This window comes from Pollachius pollachius, assembly GCF_949987615.1.
Source record: "Pollachius pollachius genome assembly, chromosome: 19".
NCBI lineage: Eukaryota > Metazoa > Chordata > Actinopteri > Gadiformes > Gadidae > Pollachius > Pollachius pollachius.
Window position 1 is genome coordinate 2,498,738 of NC_136952.1, and position 16,157 is coordinate 2,514,894.

The 16,157-nt window shown below is 47.9% G+C and overlaps 1 protein-coding gene across 1 annotated transcript; it reads left to right on the forward strand.

Moving 5' to 3' along the window:
* Nucleotides 1–540: 540 nt before the first annotated feature.
* On the forward strand, nucleotides 541–13,377 carry lmf1 (lipase maturation factor 1). Its single transcript, XM_079756280.1, has 11 exons — nucleotides 541–752; nucleotides 1,270–1,579; nucleotides 1,965–1,975; nucleotides 2,482–2,630; nucleotides 3,893–3,958; nucleotides 7,061–7,228; nucleotides 9,177–9,357; nucleotides 10,517–10,670; nucleotides 11,125–11,308; nucleotides 12,104–12,216; nucleotides 12,678–13,377. The coding sequence occupies exons 1-11, from the start codon at nucleotides 542–544 to the stop codon at nucleotides 12,862–12,864; spliced, it is 1,734 nt and encodes a 577-aa protein (XP_079612406.1). The 5' UTR covers nucleotide 541; the 3' UTR covers nucleotides 12,865–13,377.
* The last annotated feature ends 2,780 nt before the right edge of the window (nucleotides 13,378–16,157 follow it).

Below are 16,157 nucleotides of genomic sequence, written 5' to 3' on the forward strand. Positions count from 1 at the left end.
ACTTCTTAATAAGGTTTAAGTGTTGGTTTGTTCCGTTTAGGGTCGAGAGGAGGAGGCAGAGCCGTCACCACAGATAAGTCTCACTTTGATGAACAGCCTCATCAGACCTTGTTGCAAACCATGATTATCCTCGAGTTAAATGTTTGTTTTTTTGTGTTTTGTAATAAATATTCTTCACGTAGCTTCTCCTTATATGGTTGTAAGATCAATGGAGGTTCTGCGTTTTGTATCGGTCAATGTATTATTTTTAAACTAATTATCACTACGTTTTACATTACTATTGAATACAAAATACAAATGGACACAATTAACACAGATTTACTATACAAGAGATTATAAATTGGTGCCTTATAACAGCATTAATGATATACAATATGTGTTGTTTATATACATTTATAATATGAACAAATATTTACCAAATTTGTGAATGTCTGATATACCTTTTAACACTGAGAAGTCTGAATCTGTAATTTTTCCTCACTCCACTCTCGCGAGAAGTGTCTGCTTTGTTTACTCACGTGACTGACGGACTCCTTTCAACATGGCGGCACCCACTGAAAGTTCACAGAGCGCGGTAAGAAGAAGACGTGTGGATACGGTCCAGACTGGAAGCGGCTTACCTGACAGCAAGGAGCCTCATGATGAGGACGGAGAGGAGACAAAGCACCGCGAGGCTTCGGGCTGCGCTCTGCAGACAGGAACCTACTGGTTAACCAGAATAGTTCTACTGCGAGCCACTGCCTTCATCTACTGTGAGGCAACACTGCCTTTAACATGACTCCCATAAATTATGCTATAATTAATACCATGTCAACTATCACGGATTAGCATTATTGTAAATATTAACACTATTATATTCATAATATTATCTGTAAGTATGTTTATTATTAGCAGTAGGCCTAATACTGGATATAAATATTAGGATGATAAGATATGATGAGGATAGCATGATAATATATGTAACCTTTCCATAGGTTTTATTTGTTAATCTCACTTAAGGTCACCTTATTTGCATCTGGTTAAAAACGAAAATCGCATTAGCACTCAACAGCAGTCCACCGTGGGTCAGCCTTTCTCCCTCCTCTCCTCTCCTCTCCTCTCCTCTGTCCCCTCCCCTCTCTCCTCTCCTCTTCCATCTCTCCTCTCTCTCCTCTCCTCTCTACCTCCTCACCTCTCTCCTCCCCTCTCTTCTCTCTCCTCCATTTCTCCCCTCTCTCCTCTCTCTCCCCTCTACCTCCTCTCCTCTCTCCTCCCCTCTCCTCTCTCCAGTCGTGGCGTTCGCCGTGGCCTACCAGCAGAACAGTCAGCTGATCGGGGAGAAGGGGCTGATGCCGTGCCAGGCCTACCTCCAGAGCGTCAAGGCCTACGTGGGGGGTAAGATCGGGCCCGCCGCGCTGGCCTACACGCCCTCCCTCCTCTGGTTCACAGACTGGACCGCCATGGACGCCAACCTGGCCGCCATCGCCCTGCTGGGGCTGCTGCTGTCTGGCTTCGTCCTGCTAAGTGGGACGGCCAACATGTTGATCATGGGCACCCTGTGGGTGCTGTACCACTCCCTGGTCAGCGTGGGACAGCTCTGGTGAGTGACTTGTTGGGGCGCAAGAGCGCACACACACACATGTGGATGTTTTTTGTTGGTTCACCGTTTTAAATGTGTACCCATTTGATGTACTGAGGCCTAGATGTTGTTAGATGCAACAGTTGTCGCACACGCATGCATGCACGCACACGCACACACGCGCACACAGTGACTATTGAGTAACATATTTGCGAAGCAGCCTACACCTATGTTTTAATATAAATATGAATATTTTGTCTAAACTGAAAACATAATATACTGGTATTGTACAAATATGACAAACCAGGGTTCAAGCCGAACTTTCATTCTTACTGTTCTCCACCATTGCATTGCAAATAAAAATACAGCAAGCATGTACTATTGACTCTTTGTGTTTTCTTTACAGGTACTCCTTTGGTAAGTGCATCTCCTGCTGTCCAAACAAGTCGGCACAAACCAATAATAATTATTATCAATTATTATCTTATTATAATAGGGAAGGGAAGTAGGGAAATTTCCTATAATCATTTTACTAAGCAGTCTAGCGGCGATAGGAATCCCCGGTGTAAATACTCTTTCAATTAAATCGCTGACTGCCTTAAACTATGAGCTCGTCCTTAGGTTCTGCTCCAACCTGTTGCTCGATAACGAAAGCCCCAGTCCTAGTTTGCCTTTAGGGGCTGAAGGGTAAGTCTGCTAAGACCTTAGGTTCATTGGCGACATTGTCTATGTCGCGCTGTGAATCAGCCAGGAATTCTGTTCAACAGCCCCCCGTAGTGTAGGTGAGTTCCCCAATCAGGCGATCAATGGACACCCGTTATATACCTAACGAACGTTTAGCTGCTCCCTCGGTTTGTCCAACACGAGTTAGCGCGTACCCCCCCCCAACGCCGCCCCTCTCTGTGGGCTACGGCCCCACTCAGGCTGGGAGAGCCAGCTGCTGGAGACGGGCTTCCTGGCGATCTTCCTGGTCCCCGTGTGGACCCTGTCCCGTGTCCCGCGGCTCTGCCCCCCCTCGCTCATCTCCATCTGGACCTTCCGCTGGCTCATCGTCCGCATCATGCTGGGAGCCGTGAGTCTCTCTCTCTCTCTCTCTCTCTGTCTCTCTGTCTCTCTCTCTCTCTCTCTGTCTCTGTCTCTGTCTCTGTCTCTCTCTGTCTGTCTCTCTCTCTCTGTCTCTCTCTCTCTGTCTCTGTCTGTCTCTCTCTCTCTCTCTCTGTCTCTCTCTCTCTGTCTCTGTCTCTCTCTCTCTCTCTCTCTCTCTGTCTCTGTCTCTGTCTCTCTCTCTCTCTCTCTCTCTCTCTCTCTCGTACAGTATTGGACAGTGTTTTGTGATTAATTGGTATCAATTACATTATTTTCTGTTCAATTACAATATTTGATCATGTTTTTATAGTGTGGTGAAGAACATGTGTGTGTTATGTCACTTCCTCTGGTGGCTTTCTCTTTGTTTTTTTTAAACTAGGAGAGAGGAAGGAGATATGGTCAGAGGGTGTCTCGCTCTCTCTCTCTCTCTCTCTCTCTGTCACCAATTGGATGTACAAATGTCTGTTATATCGTTCACTACACAGCCAGCGTTTCAATAGGATTTAAGTTACGTCTAGTTACAATCTAGCTACAATCTACATCCACATTTGAATGAAATGGTTCATCCATCGGCAGATGTATATCTGATGTTAAGACGAAGGAGAACAGAGTTCGCAGCACTCTCCTCGTCATACTTCTTATTTGCGGCTCTTGTGGACATGTCCCCGTATCTCCAGGTGTAAACACCCTGTTCACTGGAGTTGGAAACACTTTATTATTTCAACCCCAGTGAAAGTTTAAGGTGCTTCACACTGACCCGACAAACACCGACAAACTTTAAGAAACCCCAACATCCGGCCAGCGGGCGGTACCCGGTGGAGGCTGCTGGTTGTCGGGGGGCAACCGCTCCTTGTTGGCTGGATGCTGAGCTGAGTCCACCAACGGGGGCCATTCTATAGTCGGGGGTTGGTGTTTGTTTTGTTTTAAAGACTCGCTCAGAGAGCCAACACCAACCTATGGGGGGTATCACATTCATTTAAAATAAACTGGAATCTTTCTTAGTTAGCTGTTAAAATAAGCTTGTTATTGTGAGAAGAGAACCAGATCTTTCCCCATCTTTAGGCAATGCTTATCTTGGTGTTGCAAGAAGATGGGAACGTTTATTGGATCAGAAATGAATGTGACACACTTCCGTGCCTAAAGATGATGCAGCAAAATATCATAATCATCATCATCATCATCATCAGCATGAACAAAGATGTAAACATTAAGATGTAAACGTGAGTTTTATTTTCCTCATCTCTGCAGGGTCTCATCAAAATCCGAGGCGACCAATGCTGGCGGGATCTGACCTGCATGGATTACCACTACGAGGTACAGGACACACCTTTGGGCCTGCTGGAAGGTACAGCGCTGCTCATGTATTAAACCATCGGTGCAGCAGCAGCGTTCTGCTACATTTCTGAGGAGGGGAGAGGAGTGGGTTTGGCCAAAGTAGTCTTTAGTCGGCCGACAAAATTCCAACGTGACTCAGCTCCCGGTCTTACGAGAAGCTTTGGCTGGAAAACACAAGAATGGCAGACATGCTCTCTCCAGTGTCCATGCTTCGATTCAATAAGAAGCTACTTGTGTTGTAGAATCCACCCAGAATCCACCCATTTGTGTGTCGCTATCCTTTGTTTTTCCTTCCTTCCTTCCTTCCTTCCTTCCTTCCTTCCTTCCTTCCTTCCTTCCTTCCTTCCTTCCCCGCTCATTCCCTCCCTTCCTTGCCGTTGTCTCCTGAATGCTAACGATAGAGAAGGGAGATCCCTCCAGGGCAGAGGCTTCACCATGACAACCCACCGCCACGGTAACCGCTGTTCCAGGGGTTTCATTATAAATCACCTGTCTGGCGCGGAGGCACTTGGTTGGCTGTTTGTTTTTCCCTGTGGGGTGGTGGAACAATCCGACCCACCGCCTGCCACACACACACACACACACACACACACACACACACACACACACACACACACACACACACACACACACACACACACACACACACACACACACAATTGAAGTGTGTGTGTGTTTTATGTGTGTGTGTATGTAAGTTTCTTCAAGCCAAATGTTTAGTAGTTTCTGTGTCTGTTCTGTGGAAACATTGCAGATAATTCTCAGCAGATACTTTCATCCAGATCAACTTCCAGTGATTATGTTTAAGTTTGGAGTCATGTCCTCCGGGTAATCAGAATCTAGATCTGTGGGCAGTGAGTCAGAGACCCTAGCCTTCGCTCTGCTGACCCTGCGGGGGTCGTTCCTGTAATCGTTATCCATTAGCTTTTCCTCTGCAGGGCCACTATCGTGATTTAAATGAGGCCTGTCTGACCTGCTATTGATCCAAGATTAGATGAGGTCGGATTGGAAAGCGGCCCTCGCTCATACCAACAGAAATCGTAGCGCATCGGGAAAGGGAAGAGAGGCTCTGGGATGTTCTGCTGGCTCCTGATCCCGTACATTTCAAAATAATGAGTTGAACTAATGCACGTTATATTCTAATAACACGCATTAAGAAATCTTCTGTTCAGTCGAATTGATCCTATTTAGTACCAATCAGGTAATAGTTTGAGGGGTTTCACTAGCAAGTAACCCTTGAAAACAATGGAATTATTAGTGATGGTAAAATTGCGAAAGTTAAAGTGGAGGCTAACGCGAGTTAGCGTGTCGGTGGCAGTTTGATTTCAAAATGGCGTCTCTTATCAGCCGACCGTGGGGTGGCTCGTTACCTGAGAGGGAGCCGGGCCACCCTGAATGAACCCCTTATTTAAGGAGGGAAACGCCCAATGAATGGGCTGGTTTCAGCCCTCCATGTTTCTCTTTCCCTCCGCTGTCTAAAACGAGATTATATGGGAACGCGCGTTCCGGGTTTGGGCGGGAAACATCAGCAGCGAGGCTCATTAGCAACGGCTCCATGGCGGCTCTGTCTCCTCGTCCAAGGGACCGACCAACCTCACTTACCGTCAGTCAACACACACACAGACACACACACACATCCACACACACACGTGTACACCCACATACACACGTGTAAACACACATACACACATGCATAGACACGTGTATACACGCACAAGTGCGCACCCATACACCCACACTAGTACAAACACACACACACACACAACCCCACCGGATGCGGTCGGCGCCAGGTGAGGGGCTGTTAAGTCCCTCTGACACACTGCTTCCTTTCAGAGCCCCTCCCATGCTGGAGTGGTCTGTGCAGCTCTCTGTATTTTGTATTTTGGTCTGGGCTCCTGGGTTTCTGTTTGTGTACCTTCATTTGGATGGTCGTTGCGGTATCTAGCTCGCTCGCTCGCAGGCTAGGTTTTTATGTAGAACGGCAAGCAGCCAAACTTACCAGACGGCCATAACCAGCCAGACGTTGGGCAGTGATTTACTGTCTGAAGATGCCTGGTTAGTAATGTGTTTGTGGGCTAACCTGGCTAGGTGTGGTTGTTTGGCTACCTGGCTAGGTGTTGTTGTTTGGCTACCTGGCTAGGTGTGGTTGTTTGGCTAACCGGCTAGGTGTGGTTGTCTGGCTAACTGGCTAGGTGTGGTTGTCTGGCTAACTGGCTAGGTGTGGTTGTTTGGCTACCTGGCTAGGTGTTGTTGTTTGGCTAACTGGCTAGGTGTTGTTGTTTGGCTAACTGGCTAGGTGTTGTTGTTTGGCTAACTGGCTAGGTGTTGTTGTTGGCTATTTGAGGTTGCAGGTTTGTTTCTAGAATATTTCCAAGGATGAGGATGCTCTAAAGCTCATGATTTGTTATATTTTAAGTTAACTCCATTAATAGAGAATATAGGGTTAAACACTGACTGTATTTTCAAAGTTCTATTTTTACTCTGTTCATTATTTTTATTTTCTTATTATTCTTATTTGGATATACCTTTTCCGCCATAAATAGCCAACTACAAATCTGTCCACGTTCACACGTACACAGACACACACACACACACACAAACCCTTGCCTGTGTACCCTGTTGTTGTTGTTTAAAGGAGTGCCCTTCCTTTAAAAACAATCTTTCTTTATTTAGGTAAGGAAATACTGAATCCAAGCCCAACAAATAAACCTTCCTCAGGCACACACACACGCACAACACACACACACGCACTGACACACACACACACACACACACACACACACATACACACACACACACACACACGTGTGTTCATGAACTACATATAAATGCCAATAAAAAAGCACTAGAGATGTCGTTTCTGTTCTTCTGACAGATGTACTAATTGTAAGTCGCTTTGGATGAAAGCGTCTGCTAAACGCCCTGAATGTAAATGTTAACGTGGATGTAAATGCTTCTCCCCTGTCTGTCTGTCCCCCGTCCTGTCTGCCCCCCGTCCTGTCTGTCTGTCCCTCGTCCTGTCTGTCTGTCCCCCCTCCTGTATGTCCACCTGTCTGTCCCCTCCCCTGTCTGTGTGTCCAGACGCAGCCCGTCCCCAACCCCCTGTCCTACTACCTGCACCGCTCCCCCTGGTGGTTCCACCGCTTCGAGGTCGTCTCCAACCACGCGGTCGAGTTGCTGCTGCCTCTCTGCACCTTCCTGGGCCGCCGCCTCCGCCTGCTCAACGGGGCCGCGCAGATCCTCTTCCAGGTACGCTCATGTTCACATTGAGGGAAGTGAAACAAAAGAAGTGAAACAATATATCGCTCAGTATCGGTACAGTAAAGACGTTCATAATAATTATAATAATAATTCACTGAATTTATATAGCGCTTATTTTTTTCTGGAAACTCAAAGCGCTTACAGTGAAGGGGCGGGGGGGGAACCTTGCTACCCACCACCGGTGTGTTGCACCCACTTGGGTGATGCACGGCAGACAATCTGCGCCAGAACGCTCACCACACACCAGCATGAGGTGGAGAGTGAGGGAATTAATGAATAAGCCAATTGTACAGGGGGATGATTAGGGGGCCAGATTGAATGAGCCTGGTTGGGCAGTTTTAGCTAGGACACCGGGGAGACCCCTACTCTTCGCGATAAGTGCCTTGGGATCAGTGAGACAGGACCTCGGTTTTACGTCTCCTCCGAAGGACGGCGCCTTCCACAGCACAGTGTCTCCGTCACTGCACTTCATAGAACCAAGTGCAAGTAATAGCAATCACTAGGCTAACCCATTCCCCGTATACAGCAGTGACAGCAGCTGCTTCAGATGCTACACAATTAAGCACTATGAATAAATACAACGTTCATTAAGTGCGTATAATAAGTGTACATTAACTGCCAGGACATACAACGTACACTGGTGGGTGGGAGGGGCTTGATGGCTATGCAGAGTCTAGGTGAACTCTGAACAGGTGAGTTTTGAGTCTTTTGCGGAAGATTGTGAGCGAATCTGCGATCCTGACATCGGCTGGGGGCAGCTCCCTGTCCTCCTCCTCCATCCTCTCTGAAGGCTGCAGTCAGGAGAACCAGATCTTTCCCCATCTTTAGTCAATGCTTATGTTGTGGTTGCAAGAAGATGAGTGTTTATTGGATCACACATTAATGTGAGACATTTCCGTGCATAAAGATGATGCAGCACATGCATGATTACAGAACATGATTACCAGTTTTAAAGTCTTGATTAATTACGACTAGAAGATACAGGCTTAAAATTATGAAAATAGGAAACGTCAGAGGGATAGGAAGACTGGTATTAGACTTGTAGACTAGTAGACTTGTATTAACATTTAGGGTGTTCAGCAGACGCTTTTGTCCAAAGAGACTTCAAATTAGTACATTTGGCAGAAGAAGAGAAACTATATCTCTGTCGGTACAGTAAGGATGTTCATAGAACCAAGTGCCAAGCACTAACAATCGCTAGGTTAACCCATTCCCGTACACAACAAAGTTAGCTAAGAAGTTTTTGCCTGATGCCATAATTTAAACTTCCAATTTTAACCCTGAGACTGTTTAGATGGTATTTTGAACTCATAACCATATGTTATATTTATTGTGCAAAACACACTTATCCATGCACGCAAACACATGCGTATGCATACACACATCATGCATACAGAAGTTTAATTTGGCCTTGTTAAACTTGATCACACGCCTCTAGTGTCCATCGGTTGTTTTGCTGTTGTTTGAATCTGCCTGCAGCGTCTGACGTTTCAGGGATTTAAAGTGTCGGCTGCTTCATCATTGATTCATATTCTGGGGGTACTTATGGGGCTTATTGGGACTGCATTTATGAAACTTTTTACCGTAACAGATGGAGGTACACTAAAACACATGAAAGTTCTTCTCAATCCTCACAAAGGGGAATATACCAAATGGTTATATAACCCAACAGATGGAATAGGTTAAAGAGAACCCAAATGTTGTTGCAAAGTCTTCATTGGAATTGTTTTCTTAACTGTAACTTAACAACATGTATCATGGCATATTCAAATGTCAAAGCCCAGATTTCCATTGGCTTGAATGTCTTTCTCTTTCCATTCTGTCAGGCTGGTTAGCGTTACTCATTGGTTCCCGCTGTGGTTCTTAAACATCTGAACCAACCCTTTTCACACTCACTATCCAGTAGTGAAGGTGGCTCTGCTCTCCCTGTCCCCAGGTGATGCTGATCATCAGCGGGAACCTGAGCTTCCTCAACTGGTTGACCATCGTTCCCAGTCTGGCCTGCTTCGACGACGCCTCTCTGGGCTTCCTCTTCGGCTCAAAGGGAGGTGTCAGGAAGGCGGTGTTGGAGATCCAGGCAGAGGAACGGGCAGGACGGACCCCCAAACCCACCCGAGGTACCCCCCTCCCCGTTCACCCATTCACTCACTCGCTCACTCATCAGCTCGCCCCACTCACTCACTCACTCACTCACTCACCTGCTCGCCCGACTCACTCACTCACTCACTCACTCACTCACTCACTCACCTGCTCGCCCGACTCACTCACTCACTCACTCACTCTTTCCACTCCTAGCTTGATCAAACACGCTTACTCGCTTTTTCTCTCCCACTCACACGCTTCTCTCATTCATTCGCTCACTCACTCACTCACTCACTCACTCACTCACTCACTCACTCACTCATTCAATATAATACTGCACTCTGTGTGCACTCAATCACATACTTACAAGTCATGGACTTAATCAAAGCCATTTTTAAAACAATCAACAAGCATTTGTTAAGTCATATTTGTGCTGGCCCCGGAGAGATGATATTCAGCAGCTGGACACGTCTGTCTGGGGCGGCCTTCAGTCCAGACGTGACAGAGGGGATTGTGGGGGATTAGCACCTGGGCTGCTGAGGTAGCCAGCAGGACCACAGAGAGACGGGGGGGCCGTAATGGCTCCTCGGGTGGAGGGGCAAGGGAGAACAGGTGGCAACACAGCAGTCAGCCATACTGAGGGAACTGATCCGTGGAGTGTCCTACATTCTTCGACTGCGTCCCTGTCTGAGGGCCCCCCGGGGATCCATTAAGGGGCTCTGGCTCTGGTTAGCTCATGTGCCACTTACCGAAAAAACTGTTGTAAAATAGAGTAGAGTCGTAGCGGCCCTGGTTTACTCACTGGGTGGCCGGGAAAGAGGGTGACCCGACAGGTGTACAGCTAGCACGCACGCACGCACGTGAGTGTGGCAGATAGCCCAAAATATAATTTACTTAATGAAATGTCCCTCACTGTGCTGAATAACAAGGTTGGTTGCCATCAATTTGAGCACTAATGCATCATTTATGAGCCTCTCTTATCAAAGGACCCTCTGATTGGTGAGAGTTGAATGCTGTCCATCTTGGAAAATAGACAGCTTAGCTCTACTACAGTCCCGTCGGTGTGTGTGTGTGTGTGTGTGTGTGTGTGTGTGTGTGTGTGTGTGTGTGTGTGTGTGTGTGTGTGTGTGTGTGTGTGTGTGTGTGTGTGTGTGTGTGTGTGTGTGTGTGTGTGTGTGTGTGTGCACCCATCAGGTATGCTTGTGCGCCGCGTGGTGAACGTCTCTCTGGGCGTCCTGATTGGCTACCTGAGCGTTCCCGTGGTGATGAACCTGCTCAGCTCCAGGCAGGTGATGAACACGTCCTTCGACCCGCTGCGTATCGTCAACACCTACGGGGCCTTCGGCAGGTAGGGACCCCCCGGACCCTCGGGGTACCTCATCACCCTAACCCTAACAACCAGCATGGAGCCTTCAAGGTGTTACCCCACCCTAACCCTGTCTTAAACCAACCCCGACCTCATCCTAACCCCGCCCTATCCCCGTCCTAACCAACCCTAACCCCACCCTAACCCAATCCTAACCCCACCCTAACCCAATCCTAACCCCACCCTAACCCAATCCTAACCCCACCATCACCCCCTCCTAACCCCACCCTAACCCCAGACTTACTGACCCTAACCCCGTCCTAACCCCACCTTTACCCCCACCCTAACCCCACCCTAACCCCAGACTTACCGACCCTAACCCCACCCTAACCTCAGACTTACCGACCCTAACCCCACCGTCACCCCCGTCCTAACCCCACCTTCACCCCCGTCCTAACCCCACCTTCACCCCCGTCCTAACCCCGTCCCTCTCCAGCATCACCAAGGAGCGGACGGAGGTGGTCTTCCAGGGCACGTTGAGCCCGGACCCCCGGTACCCGGCGGCGGTCTGGGAGGAGTACCAGTTCGTGTGCAAGCCGGGGGACGTCCACCGCAGACCCTGCCTGGTGTCGCCCTACCACTACCGGCTGGACTGGCTCATGTGGTTCGCTGCCTTCCAGGTCAGACGGTTCGGGTGTTTGCCGGGGGCGGGGGGGAGAGGGTTCAGTGGCGGTGTTAGGGGGTGCTAGGGCGCGCTCAGATCTGGGTGCTCTTGGTGTTATTTTCTGCTGGAGCCGGGGTCGTGCGAGCGGGTCACGGTGAACACAAACCAGGCCTGCGGCGGTAGGCTGTAGCAGGGTGTCTGTGAAGGCTTCAAATCAACAGCGTGCAGACTGAACTCCTCGTATTAAAATACCGTCCTGAACGCCTCATCTGCACACCAGGAGGAGATTCCTCCTGGTGAGGAAACATCTCCGTAGTGAACCAGGAATCAAGCTGCGCCCCTTGCCTCTCCCTTGCTGGTGCTGGTGTCTGGTCCAGACTCTCTGCTGTCTTTCTCCAGAAGTTCTGCTAGAACAAAGTACGACTGAGACTAAAGATCACTGGTTCCCTTTTAGAAAAGATGGCCGTAAACTCAATCCTCTAATACATTTTTTATTTTGCTTTCCTCTTTCTCTGCTTGGTGGCTCTGTCTTAATTTACGTCTCTGCGCCTCTATTGTTGTTTATACCATATATCGGCCAGCAGGGGGGGCAGTAACTCCGTGTTTAACTTCATAAACCATTTGTCAGGCGGATTTTGTGCCAGGGGTTGATCTTTTTCCGTCAAACTCTGAACTCTGAATGTGATGTTTTTATTAATAAAAATTCACATAATTCTGGTAACCATGAATAACTTGTCTCTCCCTCCCTCTCCATCTACCTGGCTCTCTCTTTCTCCCCGTTCTTCTGCTGCTGTTTGCGTCGGTCCTTCAGACCTATGAGCAGAGTGAGTGGGTGATCCACATCGCCGGCCGTCTGATGGCCAACGACACCACGGTGCTCTCGCTGCTCGACCACAACCCCTTCCAGGGCCGGGAGAGTCCCAGGTAAGCGTCCCTGGCTTACGCTCTACCGCCCCCCCCAGTGGCACGAGGGCACGATGTCCTCCCCCCTTCATCTGGAGTCACTATTGGTGGTTTTGGGTGTCTGAGAATTAGCAAACAGTCAAATAAGTAAGCGAAAAATGTATGTTTCGGCTGACATGTCTCTCTTTCTCTACCACAATCCCCCCTCGATCTCTCTCTATCCCCCTCCCATCTCCCTCCCTCTTATTCTGTTGTCCTCCCCCTTATCTATTTTTTCATCTCTTTCTCTCTCTCTCTCTTTCTCTCTCTCTCTTTCTTCTATTTATCCCTCCCTTTCCTGATCTCCCTCGTCTCTCTCCCACTGCCTCTGCCTCTCGCTCCCCCTTTCCCCTCATCCCTATCTATATCTCTCTCTCTCTCTCCTTCCCTCCCTTCCTTCATGCGTCTCCCTCCTCCCCCACTCTCCCCCTCTCCATCCCCAGGTGGGTGAGGGGGGAGCACTTCCGCTATAAGTTCACTGCTCCGGGCTCTGCCAGTGCGGCGCAGGGTAAATGGTGGCTCCGGAAGCGGATCGGAGCCTACTTCCCCGCGGTCAACCTGGAGGGACTCCGGGGGTACTTCCAGTCCAGGAAGTGGCCGCACCCGCACGATCCCACCAGGAGGGAGTGACGGAGGAAAGACTACAAATCAGGACTACAAATCCCAGAGATGAGTGAAGAAAGGGCGTGGTTCTTCCTTGGAACCTGAGTCCACGATGCAATAGTTGTTTTATTGCCTGATAATCAGGGGGGTTCAAAATGGATGCATGACTATCAGGGCTGTTACAGAATCGTGTCCTAGAAATGTGGTGGACTACTGAGAATGTTTGAAGTCCTTTGTAAATGTCTTATGTGTGTCTCTCGCTCGTGTCCACTTTCTGAAGAGATTCCTGAGAGCAGAGAAGAATGTGTTGTCTTCAAAGCACAGCTGTCTTATGAGAAACCATTTCCTACAAAACTCTTAAACGGTCTAATAAAGTTTTTACACTGATATCCGGTCTGAAAACTAATCTATGGGAAATTAGTCGCTCACCAGCTTCCGCAAAAAATTGGCAAGACTCACCTGTTCAGAGTTCACCTGGATTCTTCATAGCCTCCCCCCTTAACACTCACACCCCTCTTACGCACTTATTATATGATGTACGTCCTGGCATTAAATGTAAGCACTTATTGTATGTTGTACTTCCTTGTACTTTAAAATAGTGCTTAGCATTGTGTAGCATCTTATCCTAGCTATCTTTGTTGTATACGGGGAATGGGTTAACCCATTGATTCAGTGCTTGGCACCTGGTTCTATGAACATCCTTACTGTACTGACAGCGATATATTGTTGTTCCTCTTTCTTCTGACAAATGTACGTATTGTAAGTCGCTTTGGATAAAAGCGTCTTGCTAAACGCCCTAAATATAAGGCAAGGCACGGCAAGGCAACTTTATTTTTATTGCACTTTTCAAACACAAGGCAGACTCAAAGTGCTTCACGTAAAAATATTGTCATACAATAAAATACAATAATAGATAAGTAAAAGATAACATGCAAAAAATTTGTAAAATATTTGTTTGAAATGTTTCAATGCATTTAAATGTAAGTGCTAAAGCATTGTCATTGTCTATCTAAATGCTAAATTATTTTTGGTTCCTCATCAAAGACTTTATTCAGATGAGGGCCGTCTGGAGAATCACAGGGAGGAGGTTGGTTCTAAACGTTCTCCCAGGCTGTTGGCCTCCAGCTCCTACCTGCTCCTATAGACATCTCAAATCTGTCGCTGTTGATAGAAGCATTCACTAAACGACTCCACGGTAACGACTTAATAATTTAATTAAGAGTCTTCCCACACTAAATTAAATAGTTAAGAGGAGAGAGGTAGGGAAGGGATAATCTGTCTTGGAGATAAGGAAACTTTAAAGCGCCTCCGTTCATGTACATTTACGGACCTGCCAATTCGTTTACGGATGAAAACGGTTTGATTGGTCGGGTATAATTGCCGTGCGCCACATATCCAATAGCCATTCCTAGTCGAGCAACACCCAAGCTGTTCATCATTAAAACACATACACACACACATACACACACATACATACCCCAACACACACACACTCACAATTTCTGTCTGCAGTGATTTCTCCAAGGGTTGCTGCTACAGAGAGCGCATCACAAATCATCATTGCTTATCGTTAATGGGTTAGTCTCAAACACACACACACACACACACACACACACACACACACACACACACACACAGTTGAGCCTGCTAGTTTGGACATCGAAGCCATTAAATCGGCTCTTACTGTGAAGCGGTTTCTCTGGGGCTCCACATGGGACAATCTTTCTCAACCACCACAAACACACGCAAACACACGTACACACACATACATACATACACATTACGCACACATACAATTATACAAACACATACACACACACACACACACACATACATACAATTACACACAAACACACACACACACACACACAACAAATCTCCAGACCCCCCATGGCTCCAATCATGCTTCAGATTTATCGTAAGCATTAGACCGTGTCTGAGCTGCGTTTCCTCCATGTCTATAGTGGCTGTGCTCTGCTGAAGACACTATTCGGTTTATATTGGTTTCCACCGATCATTCAATCTAACTCAACTAGAAGACAAGCGTGGCCGTAGCAGAACAGGGGTTTGATCCCCACCAGGGCCACACCTGGTGGAAACACATATATATATATGTGTGTTTCATTGAGCAGTGTGTGTGTGTGTTTCAGTATGTGCGTGGGTGTGTGTGCGTGTGATAAAGTGAATCGCAGTGAGTGTTTGTGTGTGTGTGTTTGTGTCTGTGTGTGTTTCAGTATGTGTGTGTGTTTAAGTATTGTGTGTGTGTGTGTGTGTGTGTGTGTGTGTGTGTGTGTGTGTGTGTGTGTGTGTGCGTGTGTGTGTGCGTGTGTGTGTGATTCAGTGAGTGGCAGTGAGTGTGTGTGTTTGCAGGTTTGGGAGAGATCTATGTACTCTATTGTTCGTCTTGTACCAAAACAAAGCCACATTTCTGCACTACAGAATGTTGACGATACTTGTCCGTGTTCACGGTAGAGGAAGTGATTGTAACGAGAAACACTTCAATCCCTGTTTGCAGGAACAACTCCCATCCCAGTACGAATGAGAAACCGCGTGCCCTTGGGCAATACAAACATGAAAGATTTGAATCTGAGTCTCCTGGCCGTCTCCAAAGACCGACCAGATCCACGGTAGTCTCTGAGTCAGCATGAAGGAGACACCCGCTAATGGCCGTCGGATTATGCAAAGTGGAAGACATTAGTCACTGTCACTTCACAGAGACCGGCCAGTCAGTGTCCATTCTCATTTCCCCAGTGCGCAGGTGCGTGCGACATTGTGTATACCTATACACACTAAGACAGATGTGTCCCGAGTTTATTGAACGAATGAACGCATGGCACATACACACACACACACACACACACGCACGCGCACGCACGCACACACACAAACACACACACTCAATGTCACACACACACACACACACACACACACACACACACACACACTGTTCACAGTAAGCCGCCCTAATTTCAGTACTACCCCTTTAAGCGCTCCGCTCCGCGCGCAGTTGGCGAGACGCGCGCAGACGTGCGCGTCTCGCGGAGCGCCTCAGTCGCGGGAACCGAGAGCGACCAATCAGGTGCTCCTCAGGCTGCACCAGCTGCTCGTTAGTCTTCATTCATCTGTCAATCTGAGAACATCTAGAGCTCCTCATGCGGTCATGAGATTCACGCACGACAGGTGAAGTTAGTTAGTCGTCCAGGGAGTATTCGGGAGTTTCCGGGAGTACTCGGAAAAAACGATATCGTTCCCCGAGTCCCGTTTCACTTTTCGCTATCGACTTCGTTCGCACGTGCAAAGAACACCCGAGTCGCATAATC